Genomic DNA, 9,667 nt, shown 5'->3' with positions numbered 1-9,667 from the left:
TTTCTACTACATCTCTTTAGTTTCTTTAATCTCTCTATTCCAGTTGAGAAAAGCTTTAACTCGTAAGTTTTATCAAATTTTCGATAGTCGGAGGAATGGTCCAGAAAGATTATTTGATTGGAGAAGAATATTGTCCAAATCGACCAAGTTACTAATGGATGAAGTTTTGTTCTTTCATAATGTGCAAGCTAATTTGATACTATCCGTTAATATGCAGATTGAGAGGTCCATTATTGAGAGTTTTGGAGATGGAGCAGAGCTTGTATGACAAGTAGAGTTTATCTCTTGTAAGCTATAGTGAAAGATGTCAATCTTTATGTATTCAAAAATAGAACTCAAAGTGTCGTAATCTCATAACTAAGGGCCAGTTTGTTTCAGCTTTAAAATAATGGATTTTTTCTTTGTATTTTTTAAAATAGATTTTCTAAAACCGTTTTTCAAAATATTACAAGTTTTTTTATATTCGTTTTTTCTAAAATGAAACACTTAATTTGACATCCTATAACATAGACATACATAATTGAAGACCAAAACTTAGTCAAAATCATAATTTTTTAAAAAAGTTGTATTTTAAAAATGATTTTTATGAAAATCTATTTCAAATACCTTCAAAATTAAGTGATTTTTTAAAATTTTGATATCCAATTTTTTTTCCACAAATAGATTAAATACCTAAAATCACATTTTAAGAATAACTATTCAAACAAAAATTTCATTTGAAGCTTTTATAAAAACTTTCTTTGTAAAAAAAATTTTCACAAAATTTGATAACACTATAAAAATCATTTTAAAAAAAAGCCAAAACAAACGGGCCCTAAATACTTGGGGAAAATGAAGAAAACAAAGTTTAGCCATATGGAAAGCATATTATAGCTAAATAGAATCTGGAAAGCCATACATTTATTTAGATAATTTGTATGTAATCAAGAAGATCAAGATCATTCCTTGTAAAGAAATAAATTATAGGACAATATAATAGTGACAGCCTAGCTACACTTACTAAAATAAGAACTATCCTTTGCAAAAAGCAATACCATTTTTATAATTGTATACTATTTCATTACCATTGAAGGTTTAATCAATCTTTTGGATGTTGAAACAAATTTTGGATTATGTTATTTAAAACAGAAAACTAAGTATATATAATTCCTGACTTATAAATTTTTTAATATAATTTTTATTTGGAACTATCCTATTGGAATTACATAGCCATTTTGCTTTTGTTGACCTTGATGAAAAAAATTTGCAGCAGCACTATTACTTATGATGATTTCTTTGCTTGTTTTTGTAATAGTTTCTTTTCTCTTAAACAGTAGAAATGGAATTGAAGCATCAACAGATAGTAGTAATTGTTGTGAAAAACGATACCAATAACAAAGTATAATAGGGAATTAGGGAAGGGAATAAGAACACAAGAATTGGTTATAACTGCTATTCTTTTACTTTCTCTTAAAACAAGATTACAAGTTTACAAGAATAACAAATAACCTCTCTCACCCTAAATTAGGATTTGCAGCTTAGCAATGATGAGAGACTAGTATGCTATTTATAATAAAACCTAACATACTAACTAATGGGCTTTTTCAGCAAGGCCCATTATACAAGCCAACTTAATAAATAAGCTAACTTAACAAATTAGGGTTTAAACACTAAAACCTAATTTAACATGCTAACAACCCTAGCATCTTCGACATCTGCATGCTAGACCCATCTTCGACTACAGCATGCACACTTCGACACCAGCATGTGAACAATCCTTCGACTTCATGCTTAACTCTGTCGAACTGTTGAACCAAGAAGCTACCCTTCGACAATACTAGAGTTCGATCCAATATCTCACAAATCTCCACCTTGGACCTAACTCTACAACGTCAAGGAACAAACTAGCTTTCTTCATGCAGCTTTATCAACTGCATACAGTGGAAAAACTTGCAACTCGGCAATGTCTTGGTGATCATATCAGCAGCATTGTCTTCAGTCGAAACCTTCAGCACTTGGACTTCTCCACGCTCGATTACTCCTCTAACGAAATGCAGCCTCACATCAATGTGCTTAGTTCGCTCATGATAGGCTGAATTCTTCGACAGGTGTATTGCACTTTGACTATCACATTTAACAGTACTCAGCTTGAATTGAGGGTTTGTTGGAGTTACAACTGGCTTCGAATTCGACATACCAAACTTTTCAAGAATCTTCCGTAGATATGCCTTTTGAGATAAGCATAACTTCGACTTCTTTCTATCTCTTCGAATGTCAATTCCAAGAATCCTGGAAGCAGCTCCCAGATCCTTCATATCGAACTCCTTATTGAGTTCAGCCTTCACCCTCGTCACATCTTCAACATTGTTGCTTGCTATGAGAATATCATCCACATAAAGCAACAAAATAACAAATGAATTACCAGATCGAAATCTGAAGTAAACGCAGTGGTCGAACTGACTTCTAATGAAACTTATGCGTGCCATGAACTTGTCGAATCTCCTATTCCACTGTCGAGGAGATTGTTTCAGCCCATACAAAGATCTCTTTAACTTGCACACATAATCTTCCTTCCCCTTTTCGACATACCCTTCAGGTTGCCTCATCAGGATCGTTTCATCTAAATCACCATACAAGAACGCAGTCTTCACATCCATCTGTTCCAGTTCAAGATCGAATTGTGCCACCATGGCAAGCAACATTCGAATGGACCTATGCTTCACAACAGGAGAAAACACATCATTGAAGTCGACACCTTCTTTCTGAGTGAAACCCCTTGCAACTAACCTTGCCTTGTATCTTTTCGACGTCACTCCTTCAATTCCTTCCTTAACTTTGAAAATCCATTTACAGCTGACTAACCTTGCCCCAGCAGGTTTCTTGATCAGTTCCCAGGTATGATTATCATGAAGAGATTTTATGTCATCATCCATGGCCTTCAGCCATTCAGTCTTATTTCGACTCCTCATAACTTCCTTATAGTCTCTAGGTTCTTCGTCTAGAACCTCACTTGCAGAGATTAAGGCATAAGCTATAAGATCTGCATATCCAAGTCTCTGAGGTGGCTTGATGACTCTTCTCGACCTATCTCTCGACAATAGGTAGTCATCGTCAGTTTCATCAACTTCAGCATCTTCTGCGTCTTCTTCGACTTCATCTGGGATATGCAATTCAGCATCAACATGCTCCACCTCAACAGGAATCTATACCTGTTCCAGCTCTTCGTCAGATGTTTCTGTACTTCGACCAACATCATCAGTTTTCTTAAAAGTCATTTCAGCTTCATTGAAAACTACATCTCGACTGGTGATACACCTCCTGTGACCTGGCTCTAGGCACCATAGCCTATAAGCTTTGACTCCTTCAGGGTATCCCATGAGCATGCATTTCAGAGCTCTAGGTTCGACCTTGTCTTGCCTAATGTGAGCATAGGCTACGCAGCCAAATACTCTCAGTTTGTCAAGATCTGGTGGATGTCCCGACCAAACTTCTTCAGGTGTCTTCATATCTAACGCTGTCGAAGGACATCTGTTTATCAGATATGTTGCTGTCGAAACAGCCTCAGCCAAGAACACCTTTGTTAACCCCGCACTAGTCAACATGCATCTGACTCTCTCCAAAATAGTTCGATTAAACCTTTCAGCCAAACCATTTTGCTGTGGAGTACCTGCAGTAGTTCTATGCCTTGCAATACCAGAGGCAGCACAAAAACTGTCGAATGCCTCATTGCAAAATTCAAGGCCATTGTCGGTTCTCAACCTCTTGACCTTTCTGCCAGTCTGATTTTCAACCAGAGTCTTCCAACTTTTGAAATTCTCAAAAGTTTCATCCTTAGTCTTCTGGATGAATACCCATAATTTTCAGGAATAATCATCTACTATGGATAGAAAATACCTTGCTCCTGAATGTGATGGACACCTTGCAGGCCCCCAAAGATCAGCATGGATGTAATCAAGGGATCCATGTGTTCTTTGTTTGCCTTTGTTGAACTTCACTCTACAAGATTTTCCAAGTACACAGGGTTCACAAAACTTCAGCTTTTCGACTTTGTCTCCACCAAGCAGATTTTGTTTCCCTAATTCGACCAGACCCCTTTCACTGACATGGCCCAATCTCATGTGCCAGATTTCTGTTTTCGACAAAGGTTTCGTGGATGCAACATTTGTCGAACCACTTACAACTTCAGCCTCAAGGGTATACAAGCCTTGTTTCTTCACGCCTCTCAAGACTTCCTTCGAACCTTTCATGACTCTTAGGATACTTTTCTCTCCTTGGAAAACATATCCTTTCTTGTCGAATTCACCAAGAGAAAGCAGATTTCTCTTCAAATCAGGAACATACCTGACTTCAGTCAACAACCTTATTGACTCATCATGGAGCTTGAATCTCACAGATCCAACACCTACAATCTTGCAAGCCTTGTTGTTTCCCAGCAATACTGATCCACCATCTTGATCACATAATTCCTCGAACAAGTCTTTGTTTGGAGTCATGTGCCAAGTGCAACCTGAATCCATAATCCACTCCTTCTTAGAGTCACTGCTTGAAACCACAAGAACATCAGATGATTCGAAATCATCTTGAACAATGGCAGCGTTGCCATTATCCTTACCTCCATGATATTTCAAGCGTTCAGGGCACACCTTTCTTGTGTGACCCTCCTTTTTACAATGGTAGCATCGAATGCCAGATGCTTCGCCACTGTAAGTCTTCGACTGGCTTTTGCCTTTCTTCTTGTCGAACTTACCATCCTTTCGTAAGAGTTTTCCTTTAACGGCCAAACCTTCACCAACAGTCGAAGGTTTATGCTCCTTTCGTTCATTCAAGTCCTTAGAGTACAAGGCTGATTGAACTTCTTCAAACGTCAGGGACTCCCTTCCATACAAGAGAGTTTCTTTGAAGTGAGCATGTGATCGAGGCAAAGAACACAATAGTAACAGCGCTTGATCTTCATCATCGATCTTCACATCAATATTTTCAAGATCAAGAATCAGCTTGTTGAACATATCCAACTGCTCAGCCAATACTTTGTCTTCAATCATCTTGAATGAATACAAAGCTTGCTTCAGGTAGAGTCGATTTACCAGCGATTTGGTCATATACAAACTTTCAAGTTTCACCCATAACCCTGATGCCGTCGTCTCCTTTGATACCTGCCGGAGAACCTTATCACGAAGGCTCAACAAAATTGCGCTGTGTGCTTTCTCGATCATATTCGTCTTCTCCGCTGCCGTCAATTCTGCATTCATGGCTGCCTGTCCCTTCAACGCTTCCAAACAAACCTGCTGAACCAGTAGGGCTTTCATCTTCAAGCGCCACAGACCGAAATCATTCACTCCGGTGAACTTTTCAATCTCATACTTTGTTGAAGGCATCTTCTCCACGCTCACCGCACCAATTTGTTGTGAAAAACGATACCAATAACAAAGTATAATAGGGAATTAGGGAAGAGAATAAGAACACAAGAATTGGTTATAACTGCTATTCTTTTACTTTCTCTTAAAACAAGATTACAAGTTTACAAGAATAACAAATAACCTCTCTCACCCTAAATTAGGATTTGCAGCTTAGCAATGATGAGAGACTAGTATGCTATTTATAATAAAACCTAACATACTAACTAATGGGCTTTTTCAGCAAGGCCCATTACACAAGCCAACTTAATAAACAAGCTAACTTAACAAATTAGGGTTTAAACACTAAAACCTAATTTAACATGCTAACAACCCTAGCATCTTCGACATCTGCATGCTAGACCCATCTTCGACTACAGCATGCACACTTCGACACCAGCATGTGAACAATCCTTCGACTTCATGCTTAACTCTGTCGAACTGTCGAACCAAGAAGCTACCCTTCGACAATACTAGAGTTCGATCCAATATCTCACAGTAATGATCATGTATCATGGAATTGCAGCAACACTATTAATAACTTATCATAAACCAGGGGATGCTGCTTGTTGGGATTGACTATGTATCAGAAAAAAGAAATCCATGCATGTATCATTATTGTAAAATATGCAACTTGTTTCTTTGGAAACAAAACTGGGATTCATATCCAGTCATAAATTTTACTGTAACAAAAAAAACACAGTTAAGAATGAACTGTACAGTGCTCTCGACAAGCATATTTAACCTTACTAAGTTACACACCACCACAAGCGGCGGAAGTCTCCACAAGCCTTCGTCTCTTCCTTACCCTTTCTCGTGCTATTATTCTCCCGCCAAACGGCACCGTACTCTCTCCTTCTCTCAGTTGCGATTTCGTGTTCTACGTCTCCATTGGTTCCCGCATTTACAAGATTTCTCTTCAACCTGGAAACCATTAAGGTAATATATCTTCACTTTATGGGTTTTTTTTTGTTAATTTAGGGTTTTTGAAATTAGATAGAACCAAATCAGTAACAGAATAAGAAAAAGGAAGAATGATAATACTATTTTTTTCTTATATAAATGCAGAATGGAAACCATGGAAGACAAGTCAATTTTTGATTTGGAGAAACAAATTTTAAACAAATTCAAAGATTTCATGACTGGGTAATTTTGAACTTGTTTTTTCACATAATGTATCTGTATAATTTCATGTTTCTCTATTATAATTTCATGTTTCTCTGTATAATTTCTGTATAACAGCTACCCTATTATAGGTTTACAAAGATTGATGAGTTGGGAACTGCTGGAAGCAAGCTTTTGTCTGGTTTTCAACAAGCATTGGGTATTCTTCAGATATTAGGGTAAAATAATAATATTGCCATCTCTTAACTTTTGGTTTGTCGTGCAGAGTTTATTCGGAAGCCTCCTATAGATGCAAGTTCTAAATTAGTCAACAGTATCATTAAAGCTAATGAAACTGAAAGACTCAAGTCCTATGTCAACTTCGAATGTAAGAACCGCAAAGATGTTGACTAGAACGCAACCAGTTGTAAGTACGACTCTATTTTGTTGGTAGTTAAGAGGAACGGGCAGTTTTTTTCGTTACATGCTTAGGGATTCCGATGATGTCAAATAGTGGTTATAGCATTGTGGAATTTTAACTACTCGCAATTGTTCCATGATACACTGTGTAGTAGAAAGTATTGTTGAATATTGGCTATATCATTATGACGTAGTGAAATTTGAACAAATTGCTTTTATCTGCGATTTACAACACCGGGGCATTTCGCAAATCTCAACGAGTGCTTGCTTAGATTGACATCTAACTACATGCTTTTCAATCTTGTGATCAATAGGATTTTTACAAAGTAATACCTTCACGGTCACTTTAGTTGGATTAACATTTTTGGCTTGCAGTTGTTGTTTTTTTAACAATTATTACAGTTTCCCCTATTCACCCGTTTTAAGTTTCCTAATAATTTACGTATCCACTTTATTTTAGTCACTTCCCCTTCAAATTTTGATTAAACTCCCCAAAATTGACCATATAATGCTCTTTTTGTTTCAAAATACATTTGTCATTGCAGTAACAAGAAAAACCTTTCACACAAGCAACACTGATCAAACAATGTGCAATGTGTTGTCTTGATTTGTGAATCATGTCTCATGACAAACCATATAAACACATCCACACTTGTAATGTCATCATGAAGTATGCATCTATAAATATTTGATTTTTTTGCTATTTCTTTTCCCTGACTGTATTAATTGTTACAATATGGAAAAATATACATATGGAAGTGGGCTCATGTAAACATGGACTTCTTCTCCAGATAAGACAAGGTATGGCGTCTTTTTCAACCAAAAAAACTTATGATTGACTACTTTACGGCTATGGACTGCGTTTATATATATACTGGTGAGGCGTTATTTATGCAGTCTTCAATCTTAATTTATGAAGCTGGACTGATGAGTCTCGTACATTTAATATTTGTGCCTCGAAGAAACAACTTGTCAGCTTAATTTTTGAATATGCAACTACAACTTGGAGTATGCTTCTTTTTTTTCAATATTTCTTTTCATACGTAAGTTGTGTTTGATGAATTGGTTATCATTACGTTAACATAAAGATTCTTACTAACAAAATCAAGCCCCCTTTCTTAAAGTGGGATAAGAAGAATAAGGTTTAGGGTTTAAGGTTCATCTTTTTATTGAGTTTTGTGTTGTATATATTCTCTAGGTGTAAAACCTTATGTATAAGCGTCTTGGTGATGTTGTCTTCTTTCTTTTAGTTTGACAGTTAACTAATTGTTTATGTGTTGTAGTGAAGGTAGTACTGGATGAACTTGAAGATATACAGTCTAACGTAAGAAATATTCTGCAAAGTATACATGGAAAATTATCATCCCTTTCAGATACGGATATTGATTTTGAAATGAACAAGCAAGAGATCTATAATGATTTGGTAATGCTACTAATTTTTTAATTCAGAGAATTTCTTATGCAATTTCTATCTTTTTGAATAAAAATGTATCCACATCTACTAGATTTGTGCATCATTTACACGCTATTTGATAATAACGGAAATTATGGAATTCTGGCTCACTAGATTAGCAATTGCTTCTTACTCAGGACGACCTTTCTGTCATTCTAGAAGTACTGATGTTACAACTACAAAAGTTAAGAAAAATACTGATTCCACACATTTAGCTGCTCTAATGGTTGCCATATACGGTATGGTCCAGCAAGACTACTTGATGCAGGTAATTAATGGTTTGTCTGTTACATTACTGTCAGTCAAATGAAGAACTCTCTTAAAATATTCCACTTGGGTACAGGAAAGGATCGTTTCTGCGTTAGATCTGAACGTGTCATCGGAAGAACTGGAAAGCTACTGCCTAATGTGGTCTTTGCGTCCCTTCATAAACGATGAACTTGTGCATGAAGCTTGGAAATATATTCACTGAAGTTTATTGTATAGAATCAGTTACCATAAGGCTAGATAAAGTTTTTGCACTATTTATTAAGAATTCTATTTAAAGATTGTACACATTCATTGCATTATGATACTAAATCTAATTGTAACTGATCAGTGTATTTTGATACACGATCCTCTACGGTTGTACTTATACATTTCCATGGTTTGCTTGTCTTATTTTTGTATTTTATAATGTTTTTATATTTTAATTTATTTTTATTGTTATTTGATTTTTCGTATTTAATTTTCAGCTTTAACAGTCTGCACGGAAACGATCATATCTAGAGTTCCAGGAGTCCGATTGAGGCGTTCTAATAATCGACGGAAAGCTAAGAGAAAGAGCTACAATTCTTATGTTGGAGTCGAAGTCAGAATCGGACTGTAGAAGAGCCAGAAAATTCGTTGAAGTTGCAGCACTAGTTATAGTTAAGTTTCGGGTCAATTAGTTTTGGGCCTGGGTCGTTTGTTTGACCCAGCTGGATTGTAAAACGGGTTGTGCTATTGTCCCTTAGGTTAGCAGCCGTGGTACAGTAGCAACCATCTTCCATTCACGAAATTTTCCAAGCTTTTGACGATCCTGTAATGGAGAACTAATCCTAAGGGCTAATCTGCCGAATTCGAATTCCACAAAACTTTGAGGTTATTATTACTTTCAATTTAATTCAGTTCCTTTCCAATTTGTTATATGATTTCGTTTGCTTAATTCGTTCTTATAGAATATATTGGATTTAATTCGATTGATGCATGTTCCTTACTTTAATCGCGTTTAAACTTAGCTTATTCGTTAATTCGCGCTATCGATAACCGTTTGCTTAATTCGGTGAACCGTTTGCTT

At 36.2% G+C, this 9,667-nt stretch overlaps 1 protein-coding gene across 1 annotated transcript; it reads left to right on the top strand.

The window, feature by feature from the left end:
• The first annotated feature begins 316 nt into the window (after positions 1-316).
• LOC131620109 (uncharacterized) lies at positions 317-8,883 on the top strand. The gene is made up of 7 exons (XM_058891128.1): positions 317-340; positions 6,481-6,518; positions 6,629-6,696; positions 6,763-6,864; positions 8,180-8,319; positions 8,402-8,617; positions 8,693-8,883. The coding sequence occupies exons 1-7, from the start codon at positions 317-319 to the stop codon at positions 8,819-8,821; spliced, it is 717 nt and encodes a 238-aa protein (XP_058747111.1). The 3' UTR covers positions 8,822-8,883.
• Positions 8,884-9,667: the final 784 nt, after the last annotated feature.

Source organism: Vicia villosa, linkage group LG7 (assembly GCF_029867415.1).
Source record: "Vicia villosa cultivar HV-30 ecotype Madison, WI linkage group LG7, Vvil1.0, whole genome shotgun sequence".
NCBI lineage: Eukaryota > Viridiplantae > Streptophyta > Magnoliopsida > Fabales > Fabaceae > Vicia > Vicia villosa.
This window is presented reverse-complemented; position numbering and strand designations above follow the sequence as displayed.